Source organism: Scatophagus argus, chromosome 8, assembly GCF_020382885.2.
Source record: "Scatophagus argus isolate fScaArg1 chromosome 8, fScaArg1.pri, whole genome shotgun sequence".
NCBI lineage: Eukaryota > Metazoa > Chordata > Actinopteri > Scatophagidae > Scatophagus > Scatophagus argus.
In genome coordinates, this window is record NC_058500.1 from 11534532 (window position 1) to 11551123 (window position 16592).

General features: G+C 41.4%; 1 protein-coding gene across 1 annotated transcript; it reads right to left on the reverse strand.

Annotated features, from left to right (window-relative positions):
* Positions 1-1686: 1686 nt before the first annotated feature.
* Positions 1687-13324, reverse strand: LOC124062977 (tetraspanin-2-like). The gene is made up of 8 exons (XM_046396137.1): positions 13104-13324; positions 6380-6482; positions 3961-4058; positions 3650-3724; positions 3477-3560; positions 3308-3364; positions 3087-3170; positions 1687-2991 (listed from the first exon to the last, which is right to left on the reverse strand). Exons 1-8 carry the CDS (start codon positions 13170-13172, stop codon positions 2926-2928), a joined length of 636 nt encoding a protein of 211 aa, XP_046252093.1. The 5' UTR covers positions 13173-13324; the 3' UTR covers positions 1687-2925.
* Between the last annotated feature and the right edge of the window lie 3268 nt (positions 13325-16592).

The window sequence follows — 16592 nt, forward strand, 5'->3', positions numbered from 1 at the left end:
AATCAGAAACGTATTTACAAAAATTAACTAAAAACCAAAGATGATAAAAGACCCCTTTTATCATACTATTAGAAAGTCTCCCAGGTAACATAATAAACATGCTATTTAGTAAATGCTGCTGGAGGAGGTTGTTTATTGTGCTTCATCCCAGTCAATACCTGTGAAGGATTATCAGCTTTCACTTTAATGGAAAGTAATTATAAACTAGAACATGTTCTAGTTTAGTTTAGTTTAGTTCAGTGATAACACATGACACAGGAAATCGTAAAACTTTGAAAGCTTTATTTAATTTCAAACAGCTATCTTCCTGAGAAGCCTGGAATGGTATTAAAATAAATTAACACACAATCAACTATGAAAGGCTGGACTGTGTATACTGTCTTTTTACGTGTACTTTACATCTCCAAATGTGGTCAAACTAATATAACAGAGGAACAAAGCAACAGCTTTGTGGATTGAGGTACACTAAACTGTTCCTAGATCACACTATTTCAACTCACCAGAGCCTCTGAAGTTGACAGTCTGACTCAGTCTGACTGTTTTGTCTAACTCCTCAGAGTAATCACTGCCTTAGGGAAAACAGTATTGACCTAGGCTTGTACTCTCACATATCATAAACATTTTTAGTACCAAGAGGCTTTTGAAATAATTGACAGAGAAATTATTGCTTTCAGCACTTCAGCTCTCTTGGCAGCGATGACACAGTCGAATGCAACACTTCAAAACACACCAGAACAATAATGGCACATCGAGTCGTATGTGCTACTCGTCAAATGTGTGTGACAATTAACTGGAGTCCAACTCTACAAACATATGTACACCTTTGCTACGATCTTTTGCTACATACAGACAGCCTGTTGTCCAAAAATATCTCGCTAACGAAGAAAGGCACGTTAAAGAAACAGTTTTTACTTGAGTGGATTTGCTTTTTCTATTGCAAACACTGTAATGACTACAACACTGTGCAGCTACTGCAAGCCTCTGACTACACACAGCCTGTTAAATAGTATCACATCAGCCACAAATAATGTACAACTAGAAGAAAACTCACACATATTTACATACCCGAGTCCTGACACTTGGAATAAAAACTAGAGAATTAGAGAAGTGGTCTGATTTAACCCAGATAACTGAGGTTGAGGAGGTGAGAACGATACAGGTGTTGATTCTCAGTTTTGGTTTTGTTGTGGATGGTGTACATTTAAGGCACAGAGGGGAAAAAGATGGAGGTGAGATGAGAGCAAAGACCTGGCTTGGACAACTGAATTTTACAGCCTCAGTGCTGATTCTCTGTTGACTGGCTGGTATATGTTTAGCTTGTAAACATGTCCGCATGATCTTCTTAACATACAGTCAATGGAGACTCAAGGGTGCTGTTATGTAACACAGCATATGTATTACAAAGAAAGTGTACAAAGTGGGATTTCTGTGGCCTGGTCACTCGAAAAGATGAAAACCTTTGGGACAAAGAGGGAATTTGGTTTGTTGTTTTACTGGTGTGGGAATATTTTTTTTTTCTTTTAGAAATCATCTTTACCAGTACCATACAAGTATGTCTGCATGTTTTAGTTGCTGAACTATAAATCATATACACTTACACAAATATATTTTTGCTGACCACTTTCAAATGTACTTTTTGAATGTGCTTTTCCTGCCACTTTTTAAATAATTTCTGTTTGATAGAAAATTCTTGAAACTTGAGCTATGTAATGCACCATAGCTAGCATTTCTTAAACTCACTGGCCTTGCTGACAGAATGTAAGTATGATTATTTGTACATTGGCTACTATGCAAAAGCACTGGGTACATGTTTAAAGGAAAAGTCTGATATTGCTTATTCATTTTCTTGCTGAAAGTTTGATGAAAGCCACTCTAATGTCTATGTGGCATATATGAAGCTACAGCCAGCTTACCTTAGTTTAGCGTGAAAATTTGAAACAGGTCAAACAGCGGGCCTGTCCCTATACAAAAGCAACAAAATCAACCCAAAAAATTCTGAGGGTTACAAAATCCATCTGTCCTGTCAGCTGGGCCAGGCTAGCTGTTTCCACCTGTTCCCAGTCTTTGTGCTAAGCTACACTCACTGGTTGATGGCTATAGTTTCATATTTAGTGCTCAGACACGAGAGTGCTGTCAAGCTGAGTGTATCCCACAAAATGGTGAACATATTTCTTTAGGATCACTACACATTTTTTGTGCAGAGGCCACTCTGTGTTGAATGTACAGTTTATACAGAAGTGTGTTAGAAAGAGTGCTGGGGAATGAATCTATTCTCAAACTGGCCTTTCCCTCTCAGGACACCTCACTCTGATTCCACCAATCAGGATTCCCTACATGACATGTCTGTGGTCTCACATAACACAACACTGCTGTGATCGAGTGTCTGGGCGCCTTTTTGTGTGTGTGTGTGTGTGTTTGTGTGAGTGAGTGTGTTCATTTATGTACACACATAAGCAAGCTCAGCTGCTTTCACCTCAGCTTGCTTTGCCTGGCTTAAGTTTCCCACAGCCAAGAGGTCAGTGTCAAGACTGTGTGAAAATGCACTGACACTACTGCAACAGTATGTGGGTTAAAATTTGTAGTGGCAGCCAAATGGCCATGAGAAAAACAAAATAATTTGATAGACTGTCAAATAACGATGAGAAATTCTACTGTTATCATTGGTTATCTGAATGGCCTGCATCTTTTCAGAATGTTATGAAAGTGTGACAGTGTGTGGCAAATAAATGAAGGAATATTCAGGGAAAATTGTGGAAGATCAGGTCAAGGGAGCTGGGTTGAGCACCATAGTGGAAAGAAACTTTTTGAACATAATCAGTTTAATGAGTCCCCAGGTGGATGCTGGACAGATTTGATCTGAAGGCTGTACAGTCTTTTGGGGCTGGGCACAGGAACAGTGAGGGATAGAGAGGTCAAGGATCCAGCTTAGATGACCTCCCTGCTGTTGCGAATGGCACAACAGAGCACCATGCTGAAGATCATCCCAATGATCTGTTGAGAAGAAAAACAGATACTCGATAAAAAAAAAATCATTCTCACTCTCACATGGGTATTTGTGGGTGTTTTCAACTCTTCTACTGACTCACCATGACTCCAGCGATGCCGATGCCCACGTACCCAATGATGTAGAGTTTGCTGTTGAAGAAGTCCTTGATGCCGGTCTCACAGTCCTGCAGACCAAAGATAAAAAGGATTGTAGGTTGTGGTGAGCTGTGATGATTTGTGCAGCATCGTGAATCATTCATTAGACAACAGAGGCGCAGAATTTACTGTCTCCCCTGAGTCTGTATCTGGTGACAGGTCGTACCTTTGTATCTGGTTTGGAATCAGGGCAGGGGCTTGCTGTGGTTCCACAGCACTTTAGCTGAAAGTGGGAAGAAATAATTATTTTGTTAGGGGCACATATACAAGGAAATAGCTTTAATTATGCATTCTTTTCTCCAGTAGGGCCACACTGTTGTTATTTTTTTACTTACTACTTTCTGATATGAGGTGATCAATGTGCTGTTATTGTTTTCATTGTAGGTTGTTGTATAGAAGTTCTGAACATCTTCAATGATCTGTGCAAGAGAGGAGAAGTGAATGATGTGGTGACGTGGGGATTCATCACACTCTTTGCACTCCTCCAGCTGGAGAATCATAAATGTACCTTGTCTTTGTTTAAAAATCCAAACACTCCTGCTGCCACCTCAGCACCAAAGATGATCAGTAGACAGGCAAAAAACTGAAAAATACACAGATTGTAATAAGTGTATCAAGACAAGACGGGTGATATTTACTTGAACTGAGTCAAAGGATTTTCCTTCGATAATTCATCACATTCATTCATTCCATTCATACTAAAAACAAGACCAGCTTGATTTTGAATTGAAATATGAAATTATTACACTAAAGATTTAGCAGTGTGACAAGCATTTTAGTCCTGTTTTTTTTCTTGAATTTATAAGCATTTGTACTCACTGAGCCCAGCAGGCACTGAGATTCCCGAACAGCTCCACAGCAGCCAAAGAAACCAACCAACATCACCAGACTGCCAGCTCCAATCAGAATATACACACCTGGAGGAACAGGGAAACATAAACTCATCACTGAGACAAAAAGGCATGTAAATAAGACCTTTAGTGGCAAAGCATCAGAATATCTTATACTGTGATGTATTATATTAAGCAGCACAATCAAGACATATAAGCCTGAAAAGGTGTCATTGTTCTATGGTTTGATTTTCCACTACATTTCTTTAATCATGCGAAGTTTTTCTCAACTTGTTCATCTGTCACCAGGAGTGGACCCACTTTTACTGGGCTTCTTAATAGCTTCCTCATAGAGAAAGCCTTTTAAATAACCTTGTTGGCAAGGGCCTGTTTTGGGGCGGGCTCTAATTGGGATGCTTCACATCTTCCTTAGATGACCTGATCTCCCATTAACCTGCTCATTAGGAAAGACTCGTCGTGGGTGGGTCTGCAGGGAGAAATTCAACAATAGGTTGGTTCCTCCATCTCACTCATACAGGTGGGATCTGTTGCTAAGCGACAGTTCTGCAGAGAATGGAGTGAGAGAGGACGCATGAACCCCCAGATGATGTTGGCTCAGTTGGGAACAAGAGTGGGAGACCGTTCAAAAGATTGGGTTGTGTCAACAAAAAGGCCCGATGTGATACTATAATTGAGGTGTTAGGTGTGTCATTTCTTTTGTTGTAAGGAGAGCTTAGTTGAGAGCTTAATGTGTCAGAAATGTGCTTTACAAATATAGTAACTATTATTATTATCATTAAATGATCAGGAGTCAGACTGGTCAGCTTTTAAATGGTGACACGTGATGCTGATGCAGTCACACACTGAAAGAGAGGCTTGCTTTTGGTCAGAACACGGAACTGGTTTTCCATTTAGCTCTCAGTCTGAAGTTGCTCTCATTTTCTTCCTATAATATTTCAAAGTACAAAGAAAAGACATGGTTTGCGTGGGCTTGACGTCCTTGGAACAAGGCACAGCAACTGTTGAGCACTCTCAGCCTCTACCTGCGGGGACAGCGCTCTCACTGTCAAAGCCATGTGTAGCAGAGGACCTGACAGAAGCCACCCATCCTCTGTCAAACTACATGGACATCTCAGTCTTAGTTTTCACACACACATACGCACACACTTAGGAAGAAGTAATGAAGTACTTCACGGTATTATAGGCTTTTGTCAGAAAGTGACTCTCTGCAACCCTTGTCTTCCATTACACAACCTTTTCAGTCCTAAATAAGCACCAGACAAGCAAATCAAGCACCCATCGGGAGAACAGTTTAGTCTGGAGACTGTTAAAATAACTGACATTATCAGAAGTAACACAGTGATTGCAGTGTGCAGAAAGGAGGAGGATGGTAGTCCTAAATGGGACAGTTAAACTCCTCTCTCTCGTCTTCTTTACCAGTCCCTTCTGTTCTCCTGTTTTTACTTCAAATGTTCGCAAAGCAACCCCTCTGTTTCTATGATATACAGTCTGCACACTCACTTTCTCCCCACCTCCATCTCGGGCGAGTTGCCCGCTCACATGGCGCGGTGGTTTCCCTTATGCACTTACATGCTACGCGCAGCAGGCACACTCATTTCCGGTGTGAAGCAAAGACGTCCCCAATAACCAAAGAAGATCAAAGCATATTCAGATGTTCATCTGTGTGTGGCAAATGTGGTCATGTGAAGCGCATGACCACGTAAATACAAATGTATGCAAAAAAAGCCATACAGCACATAGAAAAACCGACTACTTTTCCCTTACACCCAGTGTCTGTGTGTGTGTCGGGGGGCTTTTTATGTACTTTCAGAGTGTGTATTTGTGTGTGACAGGAAGTCTGTGGTAGGAATATCCCTCTGCCACAGAGACAGACATTTATTTACAGGAAAGGTGAGTTATACCGAAACATGCAAATAAACCATTTTAACTGACTGAGAATGATGCAGGTGACAGTTTGATACGTATGGGTACAAATTATTTAAAAAATATGTTATTAGGGTCAAATAACAGATGCCACTTTCCACTGGTTGCTGTGGAATGTTACGCTTTGCAAAAATCCTGATTTTATTTTGAGTATTTCAGAAGGCCAATGCAAAATTACAGAGAATGTGTCATATATTTCCATTTTCCATTCCTAATATTGGGCAGCATAAATGTCTAATCACTGATACTTCAGAGTGAAACAGCGGAACTTTCCTTACCCCGTTTCTAGGGGTTTCTCAGCAACAACAAGGCAAAACATAACCTTGCAACACCACATCAACCAATCGTAAAACCTGTAATGAACCTGTACAGCGACGACCTTCTGTTGTGTATGAAACAGCTAACTGCTGCACATCTACCCTGTGTCCACATTAGATGTGGAGACTACGTGCTGTGGTGCTCACCAATGAAGAACGTGTCTGGCGCCTTGTCGCCGTTCAGCAGAGACACAGTTTCTGGGTCAAAACGGAGCCAGAGTCCCACTGCCAGAACAAAGGATCCCATCAACTGTTGAGAGAGAAGAGTGAAAGACTTTTAATAAACTTGACTATGTATTTCAGGGGAAATAAAGCATGGAAAACTCCAACAAATAAAGAACCTCCGTAGTCAAAGGCTCGTGCACTGTCGACACTCATGTGTACATGGGCTTTAATTGTAACCAAACCCAAATGAATACCAACTGTATTCCCTGACCTCATGCTCCTTTTCTGCCCTCTGGTTAAAGATGTAATACCGGTACTCATTAAAATATGTTTGCGGACCCAAATGCATGTTTTGTTTTTTAAATCCGCTATTGTGGCTTTAGATCTGACATTACTGCTCTAAACTGGTTTCAGTGTTCATTACAAAGCTCTTGTCATTCAAGCACAACAGTGAAAGTGCATGTTTTTCTGGCCTTTAAAAGGGCTTGTTCTTCTGTTCTCCCTAAATGTGATTTTCCACATAAATAAAGCAAATGGTACTGCTGAGTTTCCACTCTGGCCGTTCACCTTTTGTCCTAATTCAAGAGAAGTGTTATTCCAAGTGTTACTTTGGCTAAAAATGTAATATTTTGTGTGAAAACAATGGCTCTGCACATCTGCACCATGGGTGGATCATCTAAATGTTCAAACTAGTACTTCCAGCAAAGTGTTACTTTGAAACACTCCTTAGCAATTTCTTGCTTCCCAGTAGAGAGAAAATGACCCTCTTGGCTGCTGGCAGCAGTGTGGCACCTTGAGCTTCAACAGGCTCTCCTGTTTGTTTGGAAATGTGGTTACATGTTGCTCATATTTTCCTTCATCTAAGCCACCATCAGTATACATTGACTGAAATCAAACTTCCTGCAATGCTCTTGCTTTTGGGCAAATTGACTACAGAAAAAAGCTTTTATTCTGTGAGTGGTCAGAAGACCTTGAAGTAAATGCTTTCTTTCTTCTGGAGCTAAGATGTTCTCAAGGACAGAGACTGCGGTGGGTACTCAAGTGACAGATCAATAGGGAGGGGTTTTAATGATCACTGAGCCCATGCCCCCTGAGGATAATCCAGACTAAAAACCTTGCGAGCTCAGCTTCAAAACAACACAGCGTCTATGTGAGTGCATGTGCACAGCAAAATAAAGTGATTTGTCCAAATGGGGAGTAACTCAGAATGCTTATCACATGGTGTCTCAGTGTCCTAGTTATCTGAATCTAGGTAGACTGCTGTTTGTGTTTATGTCCTTGAGCTCTGTTAAAGGAATTTATTCAAAGAAACACAGCAGCTTTATTTTAATTTTACTCTGTGACCTTGTTTACCAAATCTACTCTGCCTTTGTCATTTCATCCTCCTGTATCTCATCCTCACCGTCAACACTATCAAACTCTACAAACACTCCACAGGTCATATTTTATGATTTTGGTCTGAAGCAAAGCCAGCAGCTGAGCTGTAAAGCATAGAAATAGGACAGGTGTTGGGAAACCAGCTTCCTCCTAAACTGAGGATTTAGTGTCATGTGCGATGATGTATGGGACAGCTGAGCTCTTGGGGTTTCAGGATTAACGGGTCCAAAGTGATAAAGCACAGTGAAGTTAAGGTTGTAGATATGTCGACTTACTAAAGCAAGCCGGATTAGTGAGAAGAGGAGCTCTGGATCTGTTTAAGATTGGCATGTATTGGAACAAATGATGGCACGCTGGTGTTGCTGGAGGTGTGAGGTGAGGACTGCTGCCCACTGAAATGTGTGGGTATACACACAGTTGCTAAGAGTTGGTCTCGTCCCAAGCTGGATTGTGTTAATGCTTTGTGGAGGAGCAGGTGGTTGTTTCACATTTGAAAAGAGCTCAGAGCTCAGCCAAACCTCATTACTATTATGGCCACATTTAAGAGCCTTTTCAAAACCAGATGCACTGATGGATACCATGCTGAAAGGTCTCATTTTAGAGCATCCAACGATGCAGTCAGAAGCAACGACGACACGCTAAGCACATTCACAGCTCTGGCACTCATGAGCCCCGACCATCCCAAAGGTCCCATTAACCGCACGGCCTAAATACCTCCCTGCTTTACCCCCCACCACTTTGTCTGCCACTGGTTACCCAGTCTGACACCAGACACACCCTCCCTTCTCCCAGCCTCTCTACCTCCCGAAACTACTCCCTACCCCCACCCCCAATCAAACCCTGACTTATCTCCATGTATCCCCCTCCTCTTTTCCACCTCATCCCGCCTGCTCCCTCCCAACCTCACCCAAAGGACAAAGACCCACTGTCTCCCTGTGACTATACGCTTTGGCGCACAATAGCAGGGAAACAGTCAGACACAATGAAAGAGAGAATGAAAGAGGGATGGGAGAGAGAAAACGAGAGAATAAGTCATAAGAGGACCTCATCTTTTTTTCCTCAGACTACAGAAGCATTTAGTTGAGTTAAAAGTCCAACCTGTGTCCTGTACAGGTCCTGTAAAGGTCTCTAAAAGACAGCTGGGAGTGAAAACAGGAGAGAGCTCTTACTGTCCTTATGCTTCAGAGGACAGTCTGAATATTTCTAGACACGGATGGAAATCTCTCTCTGTTGAAGCTTTATTGATGCTCTTTTACAGTGGAAGGCCTACTTTTTAACGGTGCAGTTAAATAGTGTTTTTGTGAGGGGAATTTCCATGAGAACAGGGGCTGAGCTGACACAGGGTTGCGGTCTTGGTCAGAGACAGTCTGTGGCACTATCCGCTTTCAAGGTTAGACCTTATTTAAGGAAAAATCCTTGTGTAAATTGAAACAAAAGTATGAAGGCCAAACAACTATAAACTACTTCTTTAAATCCAACAGTAAATGGTGAGCAATTTGAGCTTGTCAAAAACAGTCCTCAGTCTGGTATACATTTGGGAAAACAGATGCAAGGACGCATTAAAAATGATGGGCAGAATGAAAGTGTAAATAGGGGTGAGATAATTATGGGTGGAGTAAATCCCATTGTACTCTGCCACAGGATGAGGGTGGGGGAGCATAGGGGCACACATCAACCTCCACATCACACGCAAGTGTGTTTGTAAGGCTGAATGTTGTAAACGTTCATCATGTCAATAAAGGTTTTACAGTCAGTGCGTGTTATCAGAAATCTTTAAAATGTTGCCTCTTCGCCACGCTGTTTCATTTTTGTATAAGCAAACAGTTTCTTATGATGGAAAAATCTGACTGTTAATCTTTTTGTCAAACTATTCAGCAATGAAAACAGGACTACAGCTTAACTGTTTGCCATGGACATTAAGGTCAAAGGCTGAATAGTGGTCCTGAATAAATACCAAATGCAATATATTGTTTGGTATTGCACTGAAGCAATCACTCAATTAAATCTAACTGTAACATCAGTGACAAGTAGTTATTTACTACTATATTCAGATTGATGTTTTTACCTCTGAATTCTGTAGATACCTACTGTAACATGAGTCAAAAAACAAGTATATTCAAAATGGTGCATCAATCAAGGTAATAATAACAACTAAAACAACCCTTTTAGATCATTAAGATTGTTCATGTGCTTAAATTGGTTAATTTTAGGTTTGGACCAGTTTTACTTAACTGGAAAAAAAAATCCAACAGTGTAACACTGTCACCATCTAAAAATAAATTACAAAGATATACTCATGACTAATTCCTTCTAACAGAATCAACAAGAGACCCAGAACACTGCTTTGCTGGACACCACTCGTCACAGGTTTTATCACATAAAGTAAGATGACGCGCCCACCCTTTTGAACTTCCCCAGACAGGCAGAACATTGACCACACAGGAAAGTTAGGAGTTAGGAAAACCAACTGCCTTTAACTGAGACAACAGAATGAAATATAGTGTCAAAAGCTCTTGGCCACGCCTTTGAGTCTTCTATAGCCAGTTCTTAAAGGATATAAAAACACTCTGAAATGGTAATCTTTATATTCCAAATATGTTTGCTGTGTTATCATCATTTTACATAAATTTTCACATGTAAGTGTAGCAATAGCTTATAAATGTGCTTTCTAATTTTTATTTTGTTTGAATGACATCACTGCTCATTTAGCTCTATGAAATGTCTGGGACTTAGCAGACATAAATACCAGGGTCTTTCATTTTCTACAACTTTCTCCATGTTTTCTCCACTCTTTCAATTTTACTTAATTATTAAAGTGGATTAATTTTATAAATAATTTATCATTTGTGTATCATTTCCTAATCTAAATGTATAGATGATATTAAAGTGTAATATTTATTAAACATGCTTTACATAATGCCGATTAGGACAGAAACCATTTAATTGTCTCTATTTTTACAAACATGGTACAGGATGATAAAGGTCGTGATTTTCACTGCCACACTTTGCTTAAATTCAAAGAAAGAAGACGTGTTAGCGGACCGGCGAAATTATCATTCAGGATCTGGAACAATTTAAGCAAAAGAGAAAAAAACAAAGAGAAACATTGGTGAAGTATAGCTTTTCAGATGGACAAAGATGTTGTTCTGTCGCTGTCTGCAGCTGTTTTTCATTAACCAATCAAATTAATCATTAAGCCAAAAGGAATCAGAACAAAATGCGTCATATCAGGTGTTTCTGATGAGGAGGAAGGACAATATCTGTGGGAAAGAGGCTTCATGCTACACCTTTCCCACACATCACAGTGAAGCAATGTTTGTCCCACTCTGCTTACCTCACAGGCTTAATTTTTGACTAAATAGGGCAGTCGGTGAACTGCGGCGCACAAACGCAGGCCATCCAAACCAGCAAGGTGTTGATGTTCTAGTATAAGCTGTTCCATTTGTAGCCATCAGTGTAATCTAAACAAGAGCTTGCCCTGCATTATATTAATGACGGTTTCGTAATGGAGCCCTGCAGGAGTCTCACTACATCATGATGCTGTGACATGAAGTCGGAGAGGGTTATAAACACTGAGCCACTTTGTAAGTAGTGACTGATGGCCATGTTTTGTCAAATGAGGGTGGTTATCAACAAAGTGCGTGACACTCAGGGGGTACAATTTCCTGTGTAAAATGTATGATTGTCAGTATGTCTCCATTTGTTGACAACATTCACAGTCCATCCAAAACATCTGCCCTTCCTCCACTCGCTTTCATCACACACACACACACACACACACACACACACTGTTCTTATACCATCAACAGAGGGGGCTGCAGATCACTTTTGATTTGTAGCTGAAAGAGTACAGGAAATGTGCTGAACTCGTATGCAATGAGCACCAAAAAGTGAAGGAGCATCTGCTGGGGTGTTTCTGTGGTCCTGTATGACACGTAACAGACACACACACACACACATCCACAGAATATCCTGCTATCCTCATACTGATTTTCTATCTTTATCTGGGTCAAGTTCATGCCAACTGTCCCTCTTTTGCAATGTGAGCGCACACACACACGCACACGAATATCCCTCTCAATCTCCCAATGACCCTTTTCTCTCACTATCACACACACACTTATCCCGTCCTTGTTCTCCTTATTCTATCCGTCTGTCAGGCCGTCACCCAACACCTTCTCCACCTTCTCTGTCATCTCGCTCATCTTCACCTCTCTGTCTCAGCGATGTGTCCACACTCGGATGTATCAAACAGGAGATTTCAACAACAACCACACCCATCCTGGATGTGGGGAAGTGGAGATTGAACAACTTGACGATGGGACCTGCAGGGCTGCTGTATTAAGAGCTCTGGCAGGCTATGCTGCTTAGCCCGGGCAGGAGCAGCAGACTGGAGTTATGCTATTGTCCTGCTGTCACAATGGATCCATTCACACTGCACTCAGCGCCTGATCCACTCCACAGATGCTTGTTGGAAAATCTCTCTCTCTCTCTCACACACACACACACTCACTCACTCACTCTCACACCCACAAAAGAACGTACCCCCCCTAAGGAGTGAGAACGGTGGCACACATAAGCCATAGTGCGCCTTTACGCACAAACACACACACAAAAGTTATCCACCAACTTCTTGTAGACTTGAAATTTTAAAGCAAGCACCACTTGTTAACAGTTTGACAGGATTTATGAAGCAAAGCATGTGTGCAGAACACACACACACACACACCTTTCACATCCACCTGACAGTTTGTCTTGAGTAAAGTGACTCTCTTGTGTTTCCTTCTAAGTGCAAGCGGGGTTGCTTTTTAAAACTCTGGAAAAGGAAGCAGCTTGTGCTTAAGTTTATCAATCAAGCTGCTCGCCGTTTGTTAATGAAGTGTTGTGGCACAGGGAGCCGAGTGCTGAGTTTGTTTTCCATGCTGTCTCTCAATCGCTCTCCCTCTGTCTTTTCATTCAGTCTTCCTTTCAAAAACACGCTTCCCCGGGAAAAGGGGGCGGGTTTTTCCTCTGTGGAAAATCTGATTTGAGCCCGGGGAGCCAGAGCTAAAAACCTCCGGCAGTCACCCTTTCCGCGCCGCGCAGAGTAGCCTAAACCCACGCCAGACGGCAACTAAATAAAGTACAGAAAGTGAGACAACGAGGACGAATTGGAAAACTTTTAAAAAGTCTCAGCTTCGCTACTAAAACAACACGTGGCTGTGAAATTCACTCGTGTTGAGTGAGTCGTCCGCACTGCTGCACTTGCTCTGTCTTCATTTACGCACGACCTGCACATCTCATCGCCACACTGCACATCCACACAACACCTCACCGAGCGCGCACTTACCCAGAATATTAAGTTGAACACGAACAAAAGATATTTCACACATTTCATTCCTCCTTCCACCTTCCCCATTTCGGCTTGATGCGTCTGTGTCTGGCCTTCGTCCCCGCAAAGTGCGCTGAGTGTGGCGTGGAATCCGCACAATGTGACAATAACGGTCCGACCCGGTCACAACACTTGTGCATCAAGAAACGCCGTGACGGTAGCCCCCCCTTTCTCTCTCTCTCGCTCACTCACTCACTCACGCATACACACACACATACACAGAGAGAGAGAGGGGCGTGCGCGTGCGCGTGCACACACACAAAACACCGCAGGATCCGCTTAAACTCTTTCCAGACCGCCCCTTTCAATAATACAGAGGGGGGGCTGAAGGGGGGGCCGAGACTGCACGGCGAGTGTTTGGCCTTCGCGTTTGTTTCGCTGTAACAAAACGCCTTCACCGATAAACTGATGTCCTCTGTATTTCCACTGTGCCCCTTTTTAATAAAAAACAATATCTGACTCCATGTTTGTAACCTCGTGACACGTTATGGCATTTAAATGCATTAGATTGATGCGTTGTGTTAGACAAACACAACTGGCAAGAAACAAGCTGCACATTTGTTGTGACGGTCATCAGTGTTTCTAATACTCTTAAAAATAATGATTATAATCAGTACACACTATAACCTAAAATGATATGCACAATGGTATCCAGTTAGCTTTGTTACAAAATTTGAGTTATTTAAGGGTGGGTTAGTCTTTGCTATAAGATATTAGATATTTATCAGTTTTAATCAGACACCACACACCAACATCAACTATAACTTACAGCATCTCACTGCTTTGCTGCAATACATACTGGGCTTTTTCCATTTGTCATGAGGTTACTACATATTTGACTACTATTTTGACATGCACAAGTGAAGTTGCGAAACCAGTCTTTTTGATGACAGAAATACTGGTAAGTAGCTTACTATTAAAACAGCAGGTAAAACAGAAATTAGATTAGTTTCATTTCAGAAGCTCTCTCTCTTTTGTAAATTCACTATTACACAATTTGTGCAATTTCCTTTTACGAGATAAACCGTGTCGGTGAAGTGTTGAGGCAATTCTTAACTGCAGTAGCACAACAAGTTTCCCCAAATATCTCCTGTGTGCCCAAACCAGATGTTGGCATTTTGCTGTTTTAATTTTTTTTTAAAGGAAGTTTCCTACTGATTTATGAATAAGATTGGTTGACTAATGAATGATGGCTTAACGAGCTTAAGTTAAAGAGCTGTTTATCATCTGTTGTTTTCCTCGTTTTTTTAAAGATATAATGAAAAAAACTTTAAATCTGAAAAAAGCAATAATTTTCCCACTCATTTAGTGTTAGTGCTTTTCATATTACTGCTGAGTTACTTTTCTACCCTGAGCGCTGAGTAAAGCTAACTAATTTCTGAATTTTGACCCATGATTTCTATACATTTGAACCACTTCTTATTTCTAAATGCAATGTCTAAGCTTGTACAAAGCATCAGCTGAGCATGAACAAGGTACAAACTAAATCTACTATTAATGAAATGGAAAGAGTGGTGGTGCTGGATTTCTTCCTGCAGTGTCATCATCGAATGGGAGCATGAAACTCAGCAGCAACACCATGTTCAACATAAATATTTTCCCCACAGCCATGGAGAGCAGGGTGGACATCCAAAGAGCAGCTCGTTTTATCACTGGGAAATTAGGCACTGGTTTGAAAATGTCCTTATAGAGGAACAAAGCAGTCTGCCAAGCTGAACGCTGAAGTGGAGCAGGAGTCAGAGGAATGACATGATGCAGAGAGAGAGAGAAGGCTGGGACAAATGCTTAGATGATGTATGTACGTGAGTAATGATCAACATGCAGCTCTTTTCGACAGACAGTCACACATGACTGTCTCAAAACTAAACCGTCTTCTTGAGCAGCAAAGTTTGTACTGTGGGACTCATTAAGGGAATTGTGGAGGAACAGTTTAGTTTGGATGCTGACCAGGGCAGAACCAAAAGAGGAAAGGCTGATAAGACTACTGGAATAAGACCACTGTGTCCCTGCTTGTCGTTTCTTGCTGTGCACCTCTTCGTGCCTCTGTTGCTATGTGGTTCCAAACATAAGAACAACAAAAAAAAAAAAAAAAAAAAAAAAAAAAAAAAATGCGTGCAGGTCATAACCCTCACAAAAATAGAAAACAGATAGCTGTGTGGATCACTTTGCAGCTCAGTAGGATACTTAAGAGGTCCATCATTGGTTTAGCACAGTCAATACTCTGTTCTTTTAGCCCACATAGAATATTTCACAACTGTAACTGATATCATTTAAACACATTTAAACTGCTGGGTTGGTTATTGTAAATATCTTCTGAATTTGAATAAAGTCCTCGACTTTCTCCTTCTGTTCTGAATGGGTGGGATCAGTACTGGCTGTTGTTATAATCATACACCCATGTTTGGATCAGGGCCTGGACCTTCCAATCAGCTCTGAGGTCATTACCGATGACAGACTTACTTCCTGTGAGGGTCAGTGATGGCCTCACTTTGTCTGGAGGAGAATTAAGATGTAAACTGAATGTTAGTTGAACTGTTAGGCTGTTTTAGTTCTGGAAAATAATTTTAGTTAAAGTGAGATCATAAACACTGTTATTAGTCACAAAGTGGCACTAGACTTGCAGTGAAACAGACGTCTATCTGTGACGGCATAGCGCCATCTACTGGTCATTTGATGTGCGGTCATTTATCATCAGGAAATGTCACTTGAGCAGCTGGGCTGATGAGGAGCTGTATAAAGCTGTGAAAATGCAGTTGCATTGTAACAGAGGATTTTATGACTTGTTTAAAGGCAGTAAAGGGTAATGAGTGTTATTTATTACTTGGAAAACATTTGTGAAAAGTAAAAGATAGGATAAATCATGAGAAGAAAAATAATGTCCCCTCCTTGACTCTTCTGTGAAGATGCATAGCTCACAGCCATGAATCAGCTTCAGTTGTCTCTCTTTTCATAAGCTGTTCACCGCCGTCTATAGCTTCCACGGTTACTGTAGCAAAATCGAGAGAAAGCGCTTAACAGACTACACCTCCTGTTTGCAGTTCCTGCCAAAGTGCAAGGTTATCTGAGGTCAGCGTTTGAAAAACCTTTGATCAGACAGCCTTGCTGTGATGAGGTTTCCTGGCAACACACCCAGAGCTGCACAGCATGGTGTACTGTGTGATCCGTGAAGCAGCAGCACTGGTGAAGGTGAGAGCACAGCCTGGCACCTGGGGAGCATGATGAGGTGAGGAGAGGCTCAGAATCTAAATTTTAGTGATAAGAGTGCAAACAGAGAGAGAGAGAGAGAGAGAGAGAGAGAGAGAGAGAGAGGGCTAATATACCTTCTTTTCCCCTCTTTTCATTTGGCATCAACATCAGGTATAGATTTCAACTTGACCACCAGAGGGTAGCATATGCTTATGAAATCTGATCAGAGACCTTTACTGTAAACTGAGAGAATCTGTTTAC

Bases quoted from the DNA above. Each gene is read 5' to 3' on its own strand.
- LOC124062977 (XM_046396137.1), bottom strand. From the start codon at position 13,172: ATGGGGAAGGTGGAAGGAGGAATGAAATGTGTGAAATATCTTTTGTTC. The intron at 6,483-13,103 runs GTAAGTGCGCGC...CTCTCTCAACAG, and splicing joins TGTTCAACTTAATATTCTGG to TTGATGGGATCCTTTGTTCT. The intron at 3,725-3,960 runs GTGAGTACAAAT...TGTATTTTTCAG, and splicing joins CTCAGTGCCTGCTGGGCTCA to TTTTTTGCCTGTCTACTGAT.